The 21,808-nt window shown below is 41.0% G+C and overlaps 3 protein-coding genes across 4 annotated transcripts; 2 read left to right on the top strand and 1 right to left on the bottom strand.

Annotated features, from left to right (window-relative positions):
- The first annotated feature begins 2,299 nt into the window (after window positions 1–2,299).
- Window positions 2,300–4,989, top strand: gtf3c6 (general transcription factor IIIC, polypeptide 6, alpha). Its single transcript, XM_008306255.1, has 6 exons — window positions 2,300–2,436; window positions 2,844–2,924; window positions 3,020–3,083; window positions 3,369–3,413; window positions 3,510–3,617; window positions 3,768–4,989. The coding sequence occupies exons 1-6, from the start codon at window positions 2,413–2,415 to the stop codon at window positions 3,893–3,895; spliced, it is 450 nt and encodes a 149-aa protein (XP_008304477.1). The 5' UTR covers window positions 2,300–2,412; the 3' UTR covers window positions 3,896–4,989.
- A 247-nt stretch (window positions 4,990–5,236) lies between these two features.
- On the top strand, window positions 5,237–10,370 carry calub (calumenin b). 2 transcript variants are annotated; one of them, XM_008306257.1, is made up of 7 exons: window positions 5,237–5,300; window positions 6,650–6,892; window positions 7,183–7,376; window positions 7,508–7,674; window positions 7,768–7,828; window positions 8,072–8,271; window positions 8,948–10,370. In XM_008306257.1, exons 2-7 carry the CDS (start codon window positions 6,663–6,665, stop codon window positions 9,050–9,052), a joined length of 957 nt encoding a protein of 318 aa, XP_008304479.1. In that variant the 5' UTR covers window positions 5,237–5,300; window positions 6,650–6,662; the 3' UTR covers window positions 9,053–10,370. The 2 variants fall into 2 exon arrangements, with proteins under 2 accessions (XP_008304479.1, XP_008304478.1); XM_008306256.1 differs by lacking the exon at window positions 5,237–5,300 and adding an exon at window positions 5,495–5,591.
- Window positions 10,371–12,966: 2,596 nt separating this feature from the next.
- On the bottom strand, window positions 12,967–19,345 carry LOC103375948 (cadherin-related family member 5-like). Its single transcript, XM_008306258.1, has 15 exons — window positions 19,270–19,345; window positions 18,963–19,177; window positions 17,292–17,348; window positions 17,108–17,200; window positions 16,911–16,997; window positions 16,713–16,823; window positions 16,319–16,489; window positions 15,809–15,899; window positions 15,624–15,730; window positions 15,311–15,511; window positions 15,083–15,214; window positions 14,533–14,611; window positions 14,244–14,434; window positions 14,129–14,149; window positions 12,967–13,971 (listed from the first exon to the last, which is right to left on the bottom strand). The coding sequence occupies exons 1-15, from the start codon at window positions 19,343–19,345 to the stop codon at window positions 12,967–12,969; spliced, it is 2,637 nt and encodes an 878-aa protein (XP_008304480.1).
- Between the last annotated feature and the right edge of the window lie 2,463 nt (window positions 19,346–21,808).

Here is a 21,808-nt window from a genome sequence, read left to right on the forward strand (position 1 = left end):
CAGAGATAGATGATAGGCCAGAAATGGGGAGGGAGAAGGCATATGGGGGATTTGCACCCCCTTTAATTTGGTTTGCCTGATTCTGATTCAAAATGTTTTTTTTCCCCCCTCTCTAAGGGCGAGGTGCAGCCAGCATCAACCTACTTTACATTTACGCAGGTATTTACAGATCGCAAACGCCGTCTGCACGCAACTCGATTTAACGGTTACCTGCATATCTTCGCGGAACCTGAATGGACATTATTAAGACAATACTAATATTTCTCAATGTCACGTGAAAAGAAAATGTAATAGTAAAACATGCAAATGCTCAAATATTATTTTTCTTTCTTGTATTCCTAAAGAGGCCTGAAAAAAACTGCTGTCATTTCCTGCAAAAGCAAGTGAATTTAAATTTAAAAACGTGTGTGTTTTCATGCTTTGCCCTTTTTGTGAACTCAAGAGTATGCTTTTTACTGTTAAACCAAATTCAGTAGGAGGAAAAACTAGGTCCCAGGAGCAAAAAGGAAAAAAAAAAAACCCAACTTCCTAAGACATCCTAAGATTCCATAAAAGTAGTAGTATGACTGTCCCAGTACCAGCTGATGTGCTGTTTCACAAGTTAAAAAGGTTTAGTATGACTACAGTTCACTGCGTCAGTGTGCCAAACATGCTGTCTGTTGAAAAGCATCAGTGACTGTTTTAAAAATAAAATTCCCCAATGTAAATTTTCCAGAACATTTACGGAATATTACTCGTGTGCTAGACGCAGCTTGTAGTAGCAGATAGCTGTCTAAGTAGATTTATACAAACACATTACAGTTTTTTCTACGTATTGCATTTGTCCACTTTTTTTTTTTAATAATCAGTACAATGGCCCATTAAATGGAGGACTCTAAAAGAGGAAACATCCTCCTTAGACATCGTACGGGGAATGATGAATCCTCCCGAGCTCCAGGGATGCTGCCCCTCAGCTGACCCTGATCTCTGACCCCTGGGCAGAGGGTAGCCAGCAAAAAGAGATGCATCCTATAAGAATCAATAAGTATCATATGAATCAGGACTATTAAATAATGTTAGTTTTCAGATATATCAAATGTTTTGTATTTAGCACATAGAAAGATTTTACAGCCTAACAAAGGACAATATAAATTAAGTCTAGACAAGGACAAAAAAAAATAATTAAAACAAAACAGAGACAACTGAATGACAAAAAAAAACCTTTCAGAGCTTCGTGATGCTGTTGGTGAAGATTTGTCTGGTTGTAAACTGCAACAAGAACAATGTTTGTGTTAATAAATATGTACACATTGTTTGCCAAGATAATATGCATTAGATGTAATTTTTAATTATTTGACATTTTATTTGTTGCCTTTATGATATAAATAATTTTATACCAACACACTTTGAGGCAAATATTTGCCTGATATAAGTGTGTATCAGAAATAGGTTTGCTCACACACTGGGCTGCCTCTATGTCATGTTGACACGTTTCCTCGCAAAGCAAAGCTGAAAAGCTCATCTTCTACCTCAGGTGTTCTCACGTTTGTTCATATCACAAAGCTGCACAGTTCGGTTTTGTTTTTAATATCTTGCCTCTTTACTGTCATTCTCACTCAGTCAGGTTTTCTCATCAGACCTCGTCTTTGTGTGACTGTTTCTGTTTTGTTTTTGGATATATTTGACGTTTGAGCGTCCTGTCATTTTTTCGTAGCCTCTGCCTTTGACAGATGAATTTCCCCTTGGGGATCAATAAAGTGTATCGTCTCATTTCATCTCATCTCATCTCATCACCATGGCTTTGGCCTCCTACAGGAGGACATTAATAACGTTAATGTTGGATGCAGATGAGTGTGCCTACAGGTAGCCAATATTTAGATTAAGTCATACTCATCCGTTGAACCATTAGTAAGAGGAGATACACAGACAGACAGCCAGACAGACAGATAGATAGATAGTAGACAGACAGAAAGCTAGACAGACAGACAGACAGACAGACAGATAGACAGATAGATAGATAGATAGATAGATAGATAGATAGATAGATAGATAGATAGATAGATAGATAGNAGATAGATAGATAGATAGATAGATAGATAGATAGATAGATAGATAGATAGATAGATAGATAGATAGATAGATAGATAGAGGATGTTGATTCAAGCGTTGTTTATTCAATTTCCACTTCTCATTAAATGGCTCCGCTATAAAATATGCCTGCAAAACTGAACAACAGCGCCGCTCAATGGAGGGATCTGCAAGTGACGGCAATCGAGCAGCAAATGCGCTGAATGTCTCTTCTCGGGCACCGTACATTCGCGGAAGTTGTCAAAACATTATTGAGGGAGAGGTTGTGGCGGTATTTTTTGGATAATTTCAGGAGAAGTTAGGTTTTAATAGTTATTATTCCTCTTCCATTGCAGGAGTGTGAATATGGACGATGAATGGGAGGAGGAGGTATGAAATACAAACATGGCGTTCAGCGTTTACTGTATAACGGAACCAGTATTAGCTTCATGTAGCTAACAAGTTAGCTAACCAGACAGAAGAGTCCTGGGCCATATATATGGACCACATGACGACTGACTTAAATACGACTTTATTGTGTTAACTTTAATTCTTTAAGTGGGAGTTTTAAGGGCAAGCGATTTGATTTAGGCTTGTATGTATACGGAAATCCCCTAATTTAATGTCAGTGCACATGGGATTGTGTAAAGCCCTTGGCAGAAGTAGCAGAATGTACATGTTTTTGCTTTACATCCTTGTTTGTCTCCAGAAAACCCTTTGTATACCATGTGTGGAGTGTACGTTTATTAGGCACATCCCTGTAATTTAAAACATCACTCGTCTTTCGGTGTGTTTAGGAGCAGCTGGTTGTGGTGGAGCTCTCTGGTATCATCAACAATGACTTTCTGTCCAAGTGTCGGGGCACATGCAAGATACTGGTGAGTCTGGGGAAGTCCTGTGTGTATTTATATAGACATTATTGAAAGTCTCTCAGTGCAGCTTCACAGATGTAATTTTCCCATTTGTGTTCAAGGATATTGACAGTGAGAGGCCCATGATGCAAGCTGGACAGTACGTGTTTGCAGGGGAATATGAAGGTAAGAATAAACAAACAAAAACTATGTGAAGAAAAAGAACCAACTCCGTGTTATTATTGGCTTTTGCCTGTTATTAGAAGAAATCTGCCCTCTGATCCTTTCCCTTGCTCTGCACTGTCAGTGATCGGCTATTGCAGTTATTACAGTATAGAAATAGAAACACATTTTTAGAAGCTTTCGTTCCAAATAGAAAAGTATTCAAGTAATGCTGGCTGAAAAAGCCTGTAATAAGCATTAAAAAGAATGCTCAAAACTTTATTTCTGGCTGTCGTTCTCTCTTTAAAGAGGCTTTGGGAACTTGTGTGCTGTTTGAAGAGGCACCACCAACCGGTACGGCTCTGCTCAAACTTTTTTTTATTGTTTATAGCTGTGTCTCAGTTATACTTGAGGTTTTTTCTTACGGTTTCTTATGGGATTTGTCTGCAGGAAAAGACCAGAGTGGTCCAGACCTCAAGTACATGTGCCACACTGTGAAGAAACTCACGATGCAACGAATCTTTCTCACTGAGAAGAGAGAGGGCGAGACGAGCTCAGGTCAGCCATAATATCTAAAGACTAAACATTGTACCAGATTTGTTCTCCTGATACAACTAAGACACACAATCATATACTACGACTGCTTTTTAGGACTAGATTGACCTTCTCGTTTTATCACCAGCTTGACAATTTGTGTTGTCCCAGCAGGAAGTGGTGGAGGTGGTGAAGAGAGTGAAACATCCTATCAGTCCATTCAAGAAGAAAGTGATAACCAACAAGGAGAGACAGAAGAACATCTGGACAATACGAATTTGGAAGACTTAACAGAAAGCTGATATGAGGAGACTTAGATTTATTCTGACCTCCCTGTTTGAAGATGAGACACCTGGATTTGTGTGGCTGTGAGGAACTGCGTCTTTAAAACTGACAATTTAACGACAGTTGGTTGATATTAGTCTTATCACAGCGAGACCGCACCTTACAGTCATTTTGCTAGAGGAGGGAAAAAACACTCTCTTGTATGTATTTCTTTAAACCAATCACAGTCGTAGTGAATGGAGATAAGAAAAGGCTGTAGCCGCAGCATCCCCTCCAAACAGTGTTGTGCTGAAGATGTTTTGGTAAAACATTTGTGTACAGGGAGGTGAGCGCTGTCATTGAAATGGACAATTCACAGAATAAAAACAACCGGGCTGCCTCACTGCAAGATCCAAGTAAATTTTCAGTGTGGTAGGTTGGTGCCTAGTGGTTGTAGCTGTTATTGACATTAATACAGTGTCATTTTTAAAAGGTGAAGAGGATTTTGAAAACAGTAACAGGTAGATAGCAAAAGGGAAAGAGAAACTGTCCAATGACATGTATGTACCTTCAACCCACCTCTCGTGAGTTAATTTTACCCAAAAGGAAAACAGATTTTTTTTAAAAATCATCGTATAAATCAGATCCACGTAGGACAGCAGTTACAGATAGGTGGTAGGCACTGTCAGCTTAACAGCTGAAAATCCTGTGGAATCATCTATTTCTGTTCCCAGCGATCACAATGAAGACCATCCAGCAAAGGGAGACAAACCTTTTTTAATGTGCAAGGTCATAGTATATGTGGTTCATTCTCCAATTTGCTATCTATACATCTCAAGAAGTGAAAGGAGTGCTTGACTTCAAACTTCAGAGACGATTTTTCTGATTTGTGATGAAGTGCTTTATCCACTGATTTACCGATTTTTCGTGTTGAAATGAAGGCTTTAAATGTGTTTATTAAATAAACTGGGGCCCGTAGGAGGCTATTTTTTTATGTGTGAGTCTTATTGTTTGGAATTTGTTCTACACTTGTTTACTGTGCACTTGTTTACAAAGCAAACGTTTTGTCAATGGGGTACAATTTTATAAAGAAATGCATATTCACTGAATAAATATCATTATTTATTTGTGGTATGTGGTGTTCGTCGTCTTTCATTGACCTATGATTATGAGCTAAAACGCACTGGTTCAGAGCTGTTCGCGTACAGCCCAGTAACTGTCAGTTTTTATGAATGAACTGGATTTTGTTGACTTTGAGGACGTGGCGGTTCTCGGCCAATCCAATCAACGGTGCTCCCGTGAAGTGGACCAATGAGCGGGCGACATCACACTGCGCTTCTCGGATCCTGATTGGTCGGTTCGCGTTTTAGCACAGGAAGTGTATGGGTGTGTTTCCGAAGGGAGGACCTAAGGCGTCAGCGACGAACTTCCCTGAAGACACCGGTGAGTTGTCCTGGTAAACTGTGGTGTAAAAAATGCAGAAAGTGACTTAAATATGTTTCTCCTATAGCGTGTGCTTTAAAATACTAAGTCAGGGCGATTGTGTTGATGCTTATTTGTGTGCGTTTGACGAGTGAAATTGCTCGTCGGAGGGTGAAACTAGCGGAATGCGGGGCTAGCCAGTCTGATGTTAGGTCCTGACGGTGGCTAATTGGGAATAGCGGTCGCCAACTGTTGCTGTCCGGCTGTAACTCACAAATGTCGACAAGATTTATGACTTCCAGCCATGCAGACGTGAGAGCCTTAACGTTGTTATGTGTCGTGCTAAAGCAGCAAAGATAACGAGCATCAAGAAACGGAGATATGGGCAAAAACAGGACACTTTTGCTCACAATGAAGCAACATACTTTAATTAAAAGGCAACTATCATCATTGCAGTAGAAGTGGTGGAAGCTAATTTGTACTTTTAGGGTTTCTGTACATGTTTGAAGTGATAACATGTTTAAAATACGAGCTGCTCTTTGCTTCAGTCTTTAAAGTTAAGACACCTGACAGCAATTTACTTTAATTTGCTGTATATTTTCAAAGAGAAACTACAGTCAGCTGCCACAATTAATTGAGTTTAAACCTATGCAGTCTATTACAACAGTCCTGTAATTGATCCCACCTTAATATGAGTCATAATTAGATCAGATTGTGTTGTTTGAACTGATTTCATTTATGGGATGACTCAACATGTTGGTATGTGGCAGTGTTGTACTTTAAAGGCTTTCACTGGGACGTGTGTATCAGGCTGCCCTTATTAGTTTTAAGTGCTGTGGACAACATAATCCAAGCACCAATCTGGGAAAAAGAAAATAACAATTACCTCTTCTGTAAAACAAAACTATGACAGCAGGATTTTGTGGTTTCTTTTTGTTTGCAATATGCTGTATTAACCTGTGAAGGGTGGCAACTGGGTGTTGTTTACAATAGGAATTGTGTACAATTAAGTTTAATAATTTCAAAATTGTTGTCTTTTTTTGATTGGTGTTAACATTTAATGAATCACTGGTCTGGTGGCTTTATAAAGCATGGGATAGCATCTGTTACTAAGTACCTGAAGTAGAACAAATAAGGGATTGCATCAGCTGGAAAAGATTAGCCACGGCTGAAGCATGGCATGTAGAGAGCTGAGTAACAGCATCAGACAGGATCTGACTGTATGCCATCACGAAAATGAGCAGGGTAAACCTACATAAGAATAATATTTTTTAAAAAAGGTTGAGCTGGTGTTGTTTGAGATAGATGTTTGAGTATTGATCGCTGCTTTTCGGTGACTTTTTTTTTTTTCCTTTTAAACCCTGGTTTAGACGGTGTTTGTACATGAGAAGGATGGAGCTGCGGCCACTTGTCATGTGCTTTGCTCTCTGTGTGGTTTATGCCACCAGCAAACCAACAGAGAAGAAGGACCGCGTTCACCACGATGAGCCTCTCAGCAACCGAGAGCACGATGACGCAGATAACTTTGACTATGACCATGAAGCCTTTCTTGGACAAGAAGAAGCCAAGACCTTCGACCAGCTCACACCAGAGGAGAGCAAGGAGAGGCTCGGGTAACTACACGTCGCCTGCTCTTTGGTTTTCTGGGATATTTGCAGTTATATGAAACTCTTAATGTCAGTCTATTTGTTAAAGCAGACATCTGAGGAATTACAGTTTTTATTAATTCTCCTTCTTAGGTTTTAGTTTTTCATTTATAGCAAGAGTATATATGCTTTATACTTTGCTGTGGTAATGACCTAGTTTCACCTCAGGGTGCAGCAGCACAGTTCATGTGAGGTGATGATCGTAAAGGAAAAAAAACATGAGTGTTTGCTAAATTTCCATCATCGTTTCGCTACAGCATGCTGGTTGAACGTATAGATGAGGATAAAGATGGCTACGTGACTGTTGAGGAAATGAAGAGGTGGATCAAACATGCACAGAAGAGGTGGATCTATGATGATGTGGATCGACAGTGGAAGAGTCATGATCTCAACGGGGACAACATGGTGTCCTGGGAGGAGTACAAGAACGCCACATATGGATACATTCTTGGTACAGCTGCAGAGAGTTTTCATTTTATTCATTTGATGCATCCCAGTAGTGTTACCTGCACACTGTATGGGTGAATACACAAATTTACTTTGCCACACATGCTGAAAAAAGTTTTGACTTCTGCCCTGCAGATGACCCCGACCCTGATGATGGCTTCAGCTACAGGCAGATGATGGCTCGTGACGAGAGGAGATTCAAAATGGCTGACCACAACAATGACATGAAGACCGACAAGGAAGAGTTCACAGCCTTCCTGCACCCTGAGGAGTATGACCACATGAAAGACATTGTAGTGCTGGTGAGCAACACACTTACAGAGGTTTTAAATGGTGACAATGATGTTGTGTCTTTTAATGTTTTTCTCACTTCTCTGTGCTGTTTTTTTCTATAGGAAACTATGGAAGACATTGACAAGAACGGAGATGGTTTAATTGACCTGGATGAGTACATAGGTGGGTTCTTACAGCATGTTAGCATCATCAGTTTGTACCACAAGATTTTGGGTCATCAGAAATGTCAACAACAACAAAAAAACCCATAAAGAGAATGCAAAGTTGTTTGAGGAGCCAGTTCGAGAAACCCTTATTCATTGTGCATGTTTGGTAATCCACTGTCGCAAGTATGTATGAGGAACATTGCAACATTATCAGCATTCACTCCCTCACTCAGGTCACTCTTGTCTTTTTGTGGTCTAGGTGACATGTACAACCAGGAGGGAGACAACACAGAACCTGAGTGGGTGAAGACAGAGAGGGAGCAGTTTACTGAATTCAGAGATAAAAACAAGGACGGGAAGATGGACAAGGACGAGACCAGAGACTGGATCCTGCCCAGTGACTACGACCACGCTGAGGCCGAGGCCAAGCATCTGGTGTATGAGTCAGATACAGACAAAGTACGTACAGTCAGAATTCTAAATGATTTCATTAGAAACGTGTGTTTGCTTCCTGCGTCTTTCACAGAGTATTAAGGGGGAAGTGAAACTACATGTGAAAAGACACCTGAATAACATGATATGTTTGAGTTTTAAAACGCTGACAGTCTCTGGTCTTCCCGCTATGGCGAACCAAAATCACAGAAAAATGTCCTTTGTAGACTTTTGAAATATGTTTATTATGTAATTAACCCTCTGAACCCGAAAACCTGCCAGTAGGATTGAAAAACATGACATCTTTAAAAACAAATCATCAAAATTACACCATTTATCTGAACCAGAATGTGTAAAAACTAAGAGAAATTGTCTCCACACTTTACTGCACTGGGCATGTAAAGTGTGGGGACAAAAAATATATGTTGTAGAATATCTCTAGTATAAAGAGTGAAAAATGAGCCCACAGTGAGTAAAAATGTGACAGGAGCAGAAAATGCTCAAAAACTGCTTGGGGTTCAAAGGGTTAACACGGGAAAAGTATATTGTGTTCATTGCAACAGTGACACAAAGACAGACATACATAATATAATACATACGTGTAATAACCCAAAGCACCTCATTAGCACTCGTAAACAGTTACAGTCTTTGTATACTGACACCAACAGAGGGCTGATCATGTTTGTTCCTCTCCCTCCGTCAGGATGGCCGTCTGACCAAGTCAGAAATCGTGGAGAAGTACGACCTGTTCGTGGGCAGCCAGGCGACCGACTTTGGAGAGGCTCTGACTCGACATGACGAGTTCTAACGTCCCCCCCTTGCCTCCAGAGACTGTGTGCTCGCCTTGTGTACAACATTACTGACTCAACAGTAGATGGAGTATTTTTAAACAAGAGGAGCTCGTCTAATCCAGCGCCACGGACAATAATTTATTTGATTTCTTGAATGTGTCCCATTGTACACACACACTAACGTTCTAAGTAACGTGTACATGCTTGACCACAGTGTCCTCACGTTCAGTTGCACCTCATTGGGATATATCGCCAGCCTTTGCTCTGCTTCCACACGCTACCCTGTCCGCGCCCAGATCAGGCAGCGGACTAGAAGTGGTAGTCAACACTTTTCCTTTTCCCCTGAAAGAATGATTTTTGTGAAATAGCCATGTTTTGTTACAAAGCCTTTTATAGATCAACAAGGTTCAGGCTTGCCGTCTACACAGGAGTTTGCCACACCATTTCCTTTTGCAATGCACTGGACTGACTTTGTCGTCATCAGAATGTGTAACCCTACTCCTCTGTGTAGTTGGGTCCAAATTGAAAACGCTAGTCGCTCATTCACTTGTTAGATGTTTTTTTTTCACTTATTGATGCGGTAATGCTGGAGTACAGGAAGTGTGGAGTAAATACTAAATCCAGTGACAATGAAGACCATTTGGCCTAGTGCAATACAGTACCATGAGTGGGACCCTGCTGTGTTTGCTATACTCGTCCCCAAAGCATCCATGTAAACACAAACTGTCCTACTGTTCTTTTATTTTTATTTTTTTGACAAGGGCAAGTTGTGTTGAAGGAATCTAGAGGATTTTGAGACTGATGGATGCTTTGTACTCAAAGCTGCCTCCTTTTTTTTTTTTTGTCTTTATCACCTCAATAGTGTGTGTGTGTGTGCGTGTGTGTTTGTGTGTGCATGTGAACCTGTGTGTACATATATTACTTGTATTCTTGATGACTTACTTCCAATTTTTTGTTGTTGTTTTTTGATGTTTTGTTTGATGCAGCTGCAACTACTAACTCATTTGTGTGCCAAGCAAAAAAAATATACTGTCCTATTTTGTAAGCAGTTTGGAAGAAAAAAAAAACGTTCCTCCCTTCAGATATTATCCTTCCCAAAATATGTTTGTTATGCTTGTATTCTCACTACCACCATTTATAACCACTGTTAATAATTTTTATGGCATAGTATAATGTATATGATAATGTTTTTTTTACAGGCTCACTGCAGCAACAAGTCTTTCACTAGTGACTTTACTGTAAATAAGTTGTTGTTCTGCAAATTGAGCACTCTAACAATCAGGTCCAGTTTTTGTGATTGAGAATAATGTCTCAATAAATACAAACAGAAATGGAGTTGTTCGTCCGCCTTATTCTTTTCCTTTGATGTTGTAGTTGTCAGTCAGCTGCTCTTTCATTTCCAGACCAATTTCTATTCTATTTCACAAAACTTTTCATGGAATTGGGTGGAAGTTGAAAAATGTTGATGCTGCATATCCTTTATAGCTCTCAGCATTTTTTTTTCCAGAGTCCCTCCCCTTCTGTGAATCCGCTGTTTCCTGGTTCCATTCAGGCTGTTGACCCGCTGACCTCTGGATTGTTGTTTCAGATGCTCGGTTTCTCGTCCTCACTATATCAGCCACGTTTCCCTTAATCTCCCCACAATAAAGCAGACGCTGGCAGTTTTAATCTACAGACACTTGAAATGTCAGAGCTGAGCTGAATACAGATTTAATGTTTGTAGTATATTTGTCATACTATCGCCTTCATTTCTATCAAGCAACTGAAGCTTAAAGGGTTTAATTCTTGTTTGACATACTATATCTCATTTTTTTAAAAATTTATTCAAATAGGGTTTAATTAACATGAAAGATTTATTCAGCAGCTTTTCCTTTTTAAAGATGAGCTTAAAGTAAAGTACTTTGAACCGAACTCATTCACTAAAACTGATGTGCAAATTGAAATTTTTGATTAGCTGATTCATGCTTTGTTATCTGTCCTTCAGCCACCTAATACCCTTCAGTAAGAGCCTTGCCCTCAAAACCCTCAAAGGTTTTACTAACAAATTTCTTTCTGTTAATATTGCATGGAGATCTGCACAGATTCTAGACGAGCAGCATGAATCTGCACCGGGTGAGAAGCTACTCTTTGATAATCCTACAGAAGAAGAGGGGCTATTGGACAGCACATTTGCAGCAGATTGAGAAGGTATCCACATCTTTCACTTCTGAACACTTTGTACATTTAACTTTAGATGAATTCAGTTGCCTTTTGTTCATCAGTAACCCTTAATGAGCAAAAGAAAATATGTTTTATGATTTTTTTTTGTCTGAATTTTATCCAAAATTTAGCTGCATTCATTCTTTTTTCAGATCTGTCGCCCCTCCCCGACACCAAGAGACAACCCCATAGCATGATGTTGCCACCACCGTGCATCGCCATAGAGATGGTATTCTTTCCTCACATGCTCTCTGAGTTCTTTTTGGCAAACTCCAAACAGCCTTTTTTATGCTTTCTGTTTGCAAAAGTGGCTTCCCGTCAGTTGCCTTGCCATCAAGGCCTGACTAATCTGGCTGAAATGGCCGTTCTTCTGACATGTTCTCCTGTTTCTGAAGACGAATTCTGTAGCTCAACAGTTAGTTCGGTCTGAAGGCGGACTCTGTGAAGAGTCCTGATGGTACCAAACTTCTACCACTTCACAAATAATGAAACCAGTGTGCTCCTGGGAACCACCTAAAGCTTTAGAAATAATTGTATACAGTTGGTCTGATTTATGCCACATGAAGATCTACTGAGAGTTCCTGGGACTACCCAGCTTGACTTTCGTCCTGACATGCAGTGTGCATTGTGAAACCTTAGATGACTGCCTTTCTAAAATATCTACATTAATCATTCATTTTGCCATAAGTGAACTCCAATCAAGTTCTACACACATCTTACAAATTATTAAAGCAAATAAGATGCACCTAACCACAGTTTGAAGTGTCATAGCAAAGGGTCTGAATAGCTTTTTTTCCACTTGTCATTGTAGACCGGCAAGAGAAAATGACCAACTTTACTCATGTTCACAAAAATAAAAACTCAGGGTGCTTGTAGAGAATGCAAAACATATAATTCGGCATTACACTATATGAGCGATTTGAACAACACAATACAGCACTCCTCAGCTTTTTAAAACATAAATCGGCACAGAACCAGACAGGGCATAAAACTGCAACTGCACTTTTCCTTTGTTTTTTTTTAAAAGTTAAAGCATTCCATAGTCCTGAACCTGAAATATAACATTGCTTGTGTTACCATGGACTTGGGTGTCCTGGTTGTGATGAGATTTTTGAAATATCCCGAAGAATCTCCATCATATCCCAATTCCAGGAAACCTGGATAAGGTTTTATCCTGGCTTTGAGAAACCTGATAAAGCATAGTAAGAACCCTGGGATACTAGTGACATCACTGATTGGATGATCTTTTTTTTTCCATAGGAAAGAGCACAGCAGCAGTTTTCACAACAGGATTTGTTGTTGATTTACCCTCATCATTCGTAAACAATCAAAGAAAATACATTTTGTTTGTGACAACATGGTACACTTGTGCTATTGTGTGAAAATATATTGTATCCTAACAAAGTCTATCACAACTTTAACTGGATTGCGTGTTCCTGGTAACTCAGTTCCGGTTATTTAGCTATGTGGTATTCATAAAGCAACATCGTGAATTTAATCGTGTTTTTTGTTTACATACATATATTGTGGTAACATATAGATGTCTTTTTTCATGTGGTCCATCATGTGTGCATTTTTCTTCCATCCTTTCATGCAGCACCTGCAGCACAGCACAGCCAGACTCAAGCGCTTCTTTCTTGTTCGATGGCTTGTCTGCCGTCATCCACCTTCACCTCTTCCATTCTGTGTCGTCCGCCCCATCAGTCTCATTTCCTGCGATATCATAGTGACATCACTTACTAAATGTAATAAATATAGGATTGCAGCGAGCCATCACCCTCAACAGCTCCTCTTCGTCTGGCTCTAGCTCATCATCACTGTTCTTGTCTGCATCTTCATCTCCCAGAAAACCATCATCGTCCTCATCGCCAACCCCTCGACCATCTTGAGTGTTTCCTGAGTTTGTCGAGGGCCTTCTGTCGTCAGATGGGCTATTGGCATCTGCCGTCCCATCCTCATGACCTAACTGGTCTGTCTGGTCCAGTGATGTGGAGGGTTGGTCTGACTCTGCGTTCGGAGTCACTGATGTTCGCTCAGGTGTTTCGGGAGGCGTATCGGGTGGAGATGTGTCTATCTGTACCAGTGTGGCTTTCACAGGGGAGTGCTCTGGCGTGGATGGGGGTGTGCCCGTCTGCTTGGGGACGGGTGTGGACAGTAAAGGTGAATATGAGGATGTCTTCACGCACGGTTTGTGGAAGGGTTTGTCAATTTCTGCTGAAGCAATTCGGGAATGACTGCACGGAAGGCTGGACTGAGAGGAGGGGCTGGTGGCAGGTTCAACAAGGTCGTCATCGGTAGTCATTTGCGAATTAGGACGGTTTAAAGGTGTTGCAGGACTAGGGCTAGGGCTGGGGTTGGATTGTGTCTCAGTTGTGTCCAAGGCTGCATGAGGTGATGAGCAGGGGCTTTCTTTCAGCGGGGAAGCATCTTGGGTCATATGTGAGGAATTTACATCCACAGTGGCTGGGTGGGAGGTGGGTGAACTGGAGGAACTTTTAGTTGGTGTAGATGCATTATTACTGAAAGTCACAGGGCTGCACACAGGTTCAGTTGGCGTGAAGCTGGTGTCAGGTGCAGCAGCTGTTCTGGGTGGGGCGGGTCCTCGGCAGCAGGGGAGGTCTTGGTGGGTGTTGACGCCTGGCTTGTCCGGGAAGCTGAAGGAAGGATTGCACGTTCCGTATTCTTCGTTGTTGTAGGATGCTTCCTCCATGTGAGGCATAGCAGTTCGGTGACTCACCTGAGGAGCAACCACAGTCAACAGGTTAACATCTGGAATAAAACCACTTTTGCTTTTAAGAGACAGGGCGAATGAATGGTTCTCAACAACATAACCTAAAGTTATTGAATGAATGAATTACAATAATTAGAGCTTCAATAGAAAACAGATAACTCACCAGTTGGAACCACCGTAAACTCTGTGGAAGTACAGACAAATATATTTTAGAATAACTTTGACAAACAAATTAAAAATGAACCTACTGTAAGGCTCATAGTCATAAATGAGCTTACCACATTGGGGTGTTTGCCCTGGGCCACACAGCCTCTCTCCAGTGGGTTCCTCTTTCCTTTGTGTTTCCTCTTCAGCCACATCACCACAGACAGGAGGCATCCCAGGATTGTCATGAACACCATGCACAGAAACAACGCTTTGCCCACAGTGCAGCCTGTCAGACGGTCATTTCCCAGTGGACTGTAAGGGACTGAAGTGTACACAGACAGACACACGAAGAGTTTGTTTCAGTCTGCAGGCGTATCAGCATTCAGTAGCGTATGCGAGTGTTCAGGTGTGCATCCTTACTTGATTGTCCTTCAGGTAAAACTTCCACCACTACAGTCGCAAAGGTGGCATCACCTGACTCCTGGTCTACAGCGGTTACCTGCAAAAGTGTTTTTCAACTTATTGTCACAGCTTTGTCACCTCACTTTCATGTGTACATTATGAGATTGTGATGAAACACAAAGAGGTTGTGCAACACAATGAATCTGATGTAAGTAAACATATTGATTAAATAGCAACTCAGACTTGTCCTTGGTTGGTTTTGAAGCGCAATCGCTGATTGTAACGTTTTAGTCAGTTGACATAAAGGTCCAATGTTGTGCTCCTTTGTCAGCAGATAAATGAAAGCCCCATTTGTCTCCAGAATGGGTACTTTGAGGAATGGCAGAAGTAAACATCTTCATATCTTAACAGCTTTTATGTTTCACATCCAACAACCTCAAAACACAATACCATGGATTTTCACTATATGGGAACTCTAAAATGTTTATAGTTTACACTAATGCAGATGTTTTCCCCCCCCACCCTTTTAGTTGGACACAAAATGTGTTAGGTTTTCACTGAGGCTCACCTCCAAAACGTGTTTCTGTTTTGGTTTGAGCTGACTGGTCCTGGCGATCAGGAGCCCCTCCTTTGTGACTTGATACATGTCTGTGTGATTGCTTGTGGAATTGAGGGTGAAGTCGATCATGGGATTGAAACCCTAGCAACATTTTTGGGAAAGGTGTTAGACACAAATCCAGAACTGAGCATTTTGCCACCATGAGTGTAGTGTATGTGTGCATGTCACAGGGCATACTTGGATGAAGTCTTGGTCCTGTACGTGTAGCATCAGTGCTTTGCTGCCGTAGGTGTTGACTAGAGAGGCTGAACTCTTTCCTGCATTTACAAAGCCATGATATTCAGCCATGTCGAACTCTGGATAAAACTGGTTCACTGCCAGAACTCGGACCAACACTGTAGCAACAGAGTACTTCCGGGGGTCGTTGTCCTGGTATGCCTGGTGGTTTGAGACACAACAGAGACACAGAAAGTCACAGTGGTGAGATTAATGCAAGTAGCAAAACAAGTAGAGGGAATATCTCTCAAGCCTGCCACAACATGAGTCTCACCATGACCTGAAGATGCAGCTCTGGGGTTGTGAGTCTGTCTCTCACCCCCTGAGTCAGTCTCATCTCCCCAGTCTCTCTGTCCATGCTGAAACGCCCTTCATCATCCCCTACAATGAACGGAAGCGCAGTTTTAGACGTAAGCACAGCACATTTTAGACATTAACTTGTATTGCTGCGTATGGTACCTGAGAGAATGGCATAGCTGACTGGAGATCTGAGTCCTCTGTCTCCATCCACTGCATGAATGGGACCAGGAGAAAAGCCCAACACAATGTCCTGCAACATGACACACATTTGTTGCTCCACTAATCAAACAGTAACCCAGTGACCTGATCTGAATCTTGCAGCTGGTCCATAGTTTAGACTGAAACAGCCGGTCGTGAAAGGGACAGATGATCTCATTATTTTTCAGAATCTTATGTTTAACATTAAAGGACAATTACACATTGCCTACAAAGCTGTTCAGCAGATTTCAGTGAGAGATAATGGTTTGTTGATGCATGATTTTCACAGGTACAACAGCAAAATCCTCGGTCCTCTAAATCTGAATCTGAATCATATGCAAAGCACAGCCAGGTTGCCATAACAGCTAAATTTATGGCCTGTGAATTTATGTGGGTAGATATGTCATGGACATTATTAATAACCATCTGATATACGTGTGAGACATGTTTGAGGAGGGTTTAGCAGCTGACCTCTTCCCCCTCCGTGACGTTTACTGTGTACACGGGACTCGCGCAGATTCGACTGGTCTCATCCTGGAAGAGCAACATGCAGGGAAGGAACTGTGGATACTGGTCATCTCCATCTAGGATACTGATGGTGATGTTGGTGCTGATGCTGAAATGCTCAGCAGTGTTCATTTCCTGAGATAATGACAAGTTGAAAACATTACATCAGTAAAACATGTCTGATGGAGAAACAGATGGATGCTTGACCTAAAGTACCGCGCAGTGTCTTCAGTAGTAATCATTTCTTTCCTTTCTTTTTTAGAGATGATACAACATGTAGAAACATATTAAACTATTTAGAATGTACTGATGCATTTGCTTGCATACTGAGCTGTAAAAGCAATCAAAATGCACATACTGTGGCGTGGATGGTGACAGTCAGCAGGGTTTTGGTCTCGTAGTCCAGAGGTTTGGTCAGAACCACCTCGCCACTGTTTGGCAGATCAATTCTGAAGTAATGTGCATCAGGCTGCACAAGACACACAAACGCATAAACAATCGAGAAATGCTTGTTTATATGTTATTTATTTATTTATTGTAAATGTGGAAAGCTTACGGATGCCTGGTCGATTGTGTAAATGATCTTGTCATCATCTGCATCTGTGGCCTTGACGGTAAACACCACGCTATTCACCGGAGTCAACTGGCAAGCACACAAAGAAACACTTTAGATAACAGGAGCAGTGCTTTAGCCTTTAGTATTTATGTATGTATGTGTAGATTTGCACACATGTATCCGTGAAAGCATCATACCTCGCTGATAATTAGAGAATGGACAGTGTTTTCTGTAAACATGGGTGAATTATCATTTTCATTGAGAATCTCCACCAAGATCCTGTACACACTCTACAACAACAACAACAAAAACACATACAGGTTTGCATCTGTGGAGACACACAGAGGAATTATGGGTAAGGCGATGTGTGAGGAAGTGTACCTGAAGCACGTCCTCCTCATTGCACGATAACTCAGCCATTATGACGGGACCAAGGGCCTGAGAGAGAGAGACAGCAACAGATGTGTAGATGCAAAGAAGATCTAAAGTCAGTGATGGAACAGTTTAACACAGACAATATGATCGCATACTACTGAGTCATTATCTAAATCATGATACACTTCCTTCCACAATGCAAAGCATTCAGTGAAATAAGGAACACTTATTTTAACCTCTGGAGACAAGGCATAACTGGCTGCCCTGTCTGTTCCAATATGCCACAACCTGATATACAGTGAATGACCTAGACACATACAGACACACACAAACACACGCAAATAACATACATAACTAATATTGCACGATATATCAGCGACCACATCGCTATCGGCCGATATTAGTGTTTTTTCCGATATATCGGTATCGGTCCGATAAATAAATTTAGCCAATGTGAAAAACCGATGATTGTCTAACATTAGCGCCTTCGTCTCTACATTTGATATTTCTGCTATTTCACAGATGTTTTTACTTAAATGGACTTGAACTTTAAATATGTTTAAATATTTTTTACTTTTGTTACATAATAAAGAAGACTATGTGGTCTAATGGGCTTCTTTGGATAGTTTTCACATTCTCACAGTGCTTACTTATACTCATTTTTCAGTGTGAACAAAAATTGAATATCGACATTGGTAATATCGGTTATCGGCGATATCAGAAATCTTAATGTCGGATATCGGTATTGGCCAGAAATTTTAATATCGTGCATTACTAATATATTTTAATGTTAATGTCGTATTAATGTTAAAATGATTATGTAGTTACTGGAGCTGAACTGAGCTAAATTTAAATTGATGAACAAAAGAGCAACTTTGCAAACAGGCTCCTGGAAAGACACTGACAGGGGGAAAAAAAAATTATAATCAAACATTTTAAAATATTTTCAAGCTATTTTCAATAACTGCATATGTAAATAACATTCTTCATGTCCTTCATGAATTTATTTTGCATTTGTTGTGCATGCTAACAATGGCCTACTAGAATTTTAGACTTCCTTTAGTTTTTAGCCTACATTGGCTTCATTTAATGTTATATATGTACTTTGCCTAAGTACAGAGAAATATAATATTAGAACATGCAGTTTGTTTCACGAGTACATTTACAATAATATATAAAATGACATGCTGCATCTTTTATTTTCTTTCTAAATAAAGTATGTATATATTTTCCTTTTTTTCCCCCAGAGTGGAAACACACTAAAGTGATAATCATCACCAGATCGTGGTGAATAACAGGAATTCTACATCTGGACCTTTTTGAGATGACAGATGAAGATGCAAAATTGAGACTTGTACGAAATATCTTCAGTCTTCAAATGTTTTTCTTTAAAGATAGAGTGATAGAAGTAGAGAGACTGAAAGCCAGAGAGACAGTGACACAACTAATCTCTCTGACCCTTGAACAGCTGCCAGAATGTAAGACAGCTGCCTAGGAAGTGGATGACGATAAGAAAGCTTGTGTTTGGTCCAAGGATGAGGTCGTCAGGTTCAGTCTTGTCCCCACAGCCTCCTCACTATAGCACCATACTATCACAAACATATTCACTTTCCTGGTTATATCACAGCTCCAAAACTTAATAATCAGGGTTTAAGAGGACACATCCGGAGTCATTACCTCTCGGTCAAGGATCTTGTCAGCTGATGTGTTGAGCCGGATGTGTCTTCCATCCAGATAGAACCAATCAGCATCCTCTCCGCTCAGGCTCCAGCGAACCCCCTCTATAGTGGTGTCGGCCATGAGCTCGGCAACAACTTCTCCTGGAGGGCTGTTTTCTTTGACTGTTGCGAACACATCCTGACCGTCCAAACATCCAGCCCAGCCTGACATCCCTGTGTCAAACACAAACGCACACATTCAGACAATTATAGATAACTAAACGTGACCTAGAACCTCTGAAGGAACGGCTTTACAGTGGCTGTACCTGCCGCCGTGTGCAGACATAGGAGGACCAGGAGTGAGCAGACTAGAGCCCTGGGAGTCAGTTCGGTGAGCGCCATCCCCTGGGCTCGATCAGGAACCGGTTCTGACTGAGAGCAGAAAAAGTATCAGACACAGTCATCCTTGATAGTATAAATAAGTGGGCTATTCTGAGCTTATGTGGTTACATGTTTACACATCTTAAGAATCAACACTGCCCTAATGTCCAGTCACACACACACACTCTCTCTACGCCGTCCTATAATTCCCTCAAATCCCTTTTAAGTGGGTTTCTGTTGAGGGGTTTTCCCCAGCAGGAGAGAGCAGAACTATACAATAGCAGCCAATTAATACTTGTGTCTACATGTTTCTTTGGCCTGATTCCTCTTTTCAGGTCCATATCTGCAGAAAATTACTGCCCTGACTCATCTGGTAATCTGTTAGTACGGTTTAAAATCACATATCTACTGTTCATGTCATTAATCCTGCATCAAAAGTCATAACAGCTTAATAGAGGAATAGGAATGAATAATTTAAGCAGCCTTAAAGACACATGCTTAGATACTTATCCATTCAGTCATCAAACTGTGTGGCTGTCGTGCTCTTGTGAGTCATTTATTGCCGGATCAGGGGTTGTGGATCAAATCCTACTAAAACAACAAATTTGCTGTGAGTTAAATAATCACACAAAGTCTTTCTGTGATTACTGAACTGAGTCTGTGCAATCAGGGGGCGAAAACCGAGCGACACTGTTTACTACGCTTCAGCCCACTGACCTGTTGCTGTCAAATCCTCTGCAGCTTGTCCGTCAGTCTCCATATCCTCCCGAGTTGTGACGGTCGTCGCATCTCTGAGTGCTCAAAAGCCTGAAAAGCCACCAAACACCATTCAGAAACACGCACTGATGCCTTCAGGAATAAACAAACAGTGACAACAATAGATAACACGGCCTCACACACACACACACAAACACACTGACCCCTCCCAAACACACACACACACACACACATACGTTAAAAAGCAGACAGCAGCTTATGGTGCGTGTCCTCGGATAAACGTCAGCTCAGAGGCTAAAGCCTTGAGGGCGTGGTTTACCTGGTCGCAAGTGAATTTAAGAGATTTGTCTGGTCCAAAGACACTTGACCTTCGGTGCCCCGACCTTCATAGGCAGTTTGTCATCCAATAGGAGCTCAACAGTCAGAGCCGATCCGGTCAGCTTGTGTTCAAACTGTAGATGTCACACTAAAGATCATATCAAAAGTTGCCATTTTCTTCAGTCAAGTAGGCCTTGGTAGCTTCTGTCATACTTTAAATGCACATTTCAGGGTATTGTATAGGTTCAAGCTTGTTAAAAGAATCTGAGCATCTATTTTGGCCACACAGCTTGTCTCGCTTGGATTTTTCAATTAGCTATATGTGACAGCTAATGGGGCCTGACAAGGGATTAGCTATCAAATGTCGGCTGTTCGCCGACTGAAGATTAACCCACATCCTTTTGCACTCTTGTCCCAGCATGTAGAGGCGCACACACACACACACACACACACAAAGACCCAGGTAAAGAAAAGGAGTGACTCTGGGCATATCTTTAGGGCTCCTGTGATGAAAATCTGTCATCTGGCTCCATGAGAAATGTTTTGGTTAGTGTTTAGGCTTGTTAGAGGGTTCTATTGTTAGAACGTGGGGGGAGCAGAAGTGTATAGTTTGCCTCCGGGGAGGGGGAAAAGGAAAACAGTGTGTAGTCTGTATCCTGTATGCAGGGAACACATGTCTCACATCATATACATACATTTTTTCATTTTCTCACAATAAGCTTCAGGAAGCTATATTTGATTTATCTCCACCAGACTTCTAAAATGAGAGATTTATATCTGTCTGCTGTGTTTGGACATGACCACTGGATGTCAGTAGAGATGTGGATAAAGAGATAGTAGATGGTTGATAGACAACAGTTTGCTTTTACAGCTACATCATCTGAACATCTGTTTTTCCAGAATGCCTTTTCATTTTTTTTTTCCCTCTCTTGTAAGGATGTTATCTGAAATAGCAGTCGTTAACAAAAACGAGTTCAAATTTAGCTGAAGACTGCAAATTCCTTTGAAGAAAGTCACTCATTCTCTCGCTATAATATGCTGAATTTACAATGTGGGGCAATGGTTGTACTTGTAGACATTAAGAAAAGTCCCACTGGGTACTGAGTGGGTGTGAGCGCAACATTGTGTTCCTGTCTGTGTTCCTCTGGGACGCATTTGGGGATTGTTGCGATTTTACAGCAAATTACCACATTCACAGAGTTTGATGCCACTGTTAATTGAATTTCCAGGCTAAAAAGTTGCAGCATTTTTCCAATCTTCTTTATCAACGTTTTCAATCAGTGAACCCTCTCAGCCATCCAGAGGGACTGGGTGTGTGTTTAAAAAATAAAGCGCCGGTGGGGGAACACTTTTAATTGTGATTATTACAGACTGAGCTGGCATGAGTCATGGATCAGGATGGGAAGACTTTTTTATATACTTCAAATCAGCTTCAAATGTGGAAAACAA

Source organism: Stegastes partitus, unplaced genomic scaffold (genome assembly GCF_000690725.1).
Source record: "Stegastes partitus isolate 25-593 unplaced genomic scaffold, Stegastes_partitus-1.0.2 Scaffold3636, whole genome shotgun sequence".
NCBI lineage: Eukaryota > Metazoa > Chordata > Actinopteri > Pomacentridae > Stegastes > Stegastes partitus.

Coding starts and splice junctions, on each gene's coding strand:
- gtf3c6 (XM_008306255.1), top strand. CDS start 2,413: ATGGACGATGAATGGGAGGAGGAG. Junction 3,414..3,509: donor TGAAGAGGCACCACCAACCG/GTACGGCTCTGC, acceptor ATTTGTCTGCAG/GAAAAGACCAGAGTGGTCCA. Junction 3,618..3,767: donor AGAGGGCGAGACGAGCTCAG/GTCAGCCATAAT, acceptor TTGTCCCAGCAG/GAAGTGGTGGAGGTGGTGAA.
- calub (XM_008306256.1), top strand. Junction 6,893..7,182: donor GAGAGCAAGGAGAGGCTCGG/GTAACTACACGT, acceptor GTTTCGCTACAG/CATGCTGGTTGAACGTATAG. Junction 7,377..7,507: donor CACATATGGATACATTCTTG/GTACAGCTGCAG, acceptor TCTGCCCTGCAG/ATGACCCCGACCCTGATGAT.
- LOC103375948 (XM_008306258.1), bottom strand. CDS start 19,345: ATGGCGCTCACCGAACTGACTCCCAGGGCTCTAGTCTGCTCACTCCTG. Junction 17,201..17,291: donor ATGAGGAGGACGTGCTTCAG/GTACACTTCCTC, acceptor TTGTTGTTGTAG/AGTGTGTACAGGATCTTGGT. Junction 15,512..15,623: donor AGCTGCATCTTCAGGTCATG/GTGAGACTCATG, acceptor TCAAACCACCAG/GCATACCAGGACAACGACCC.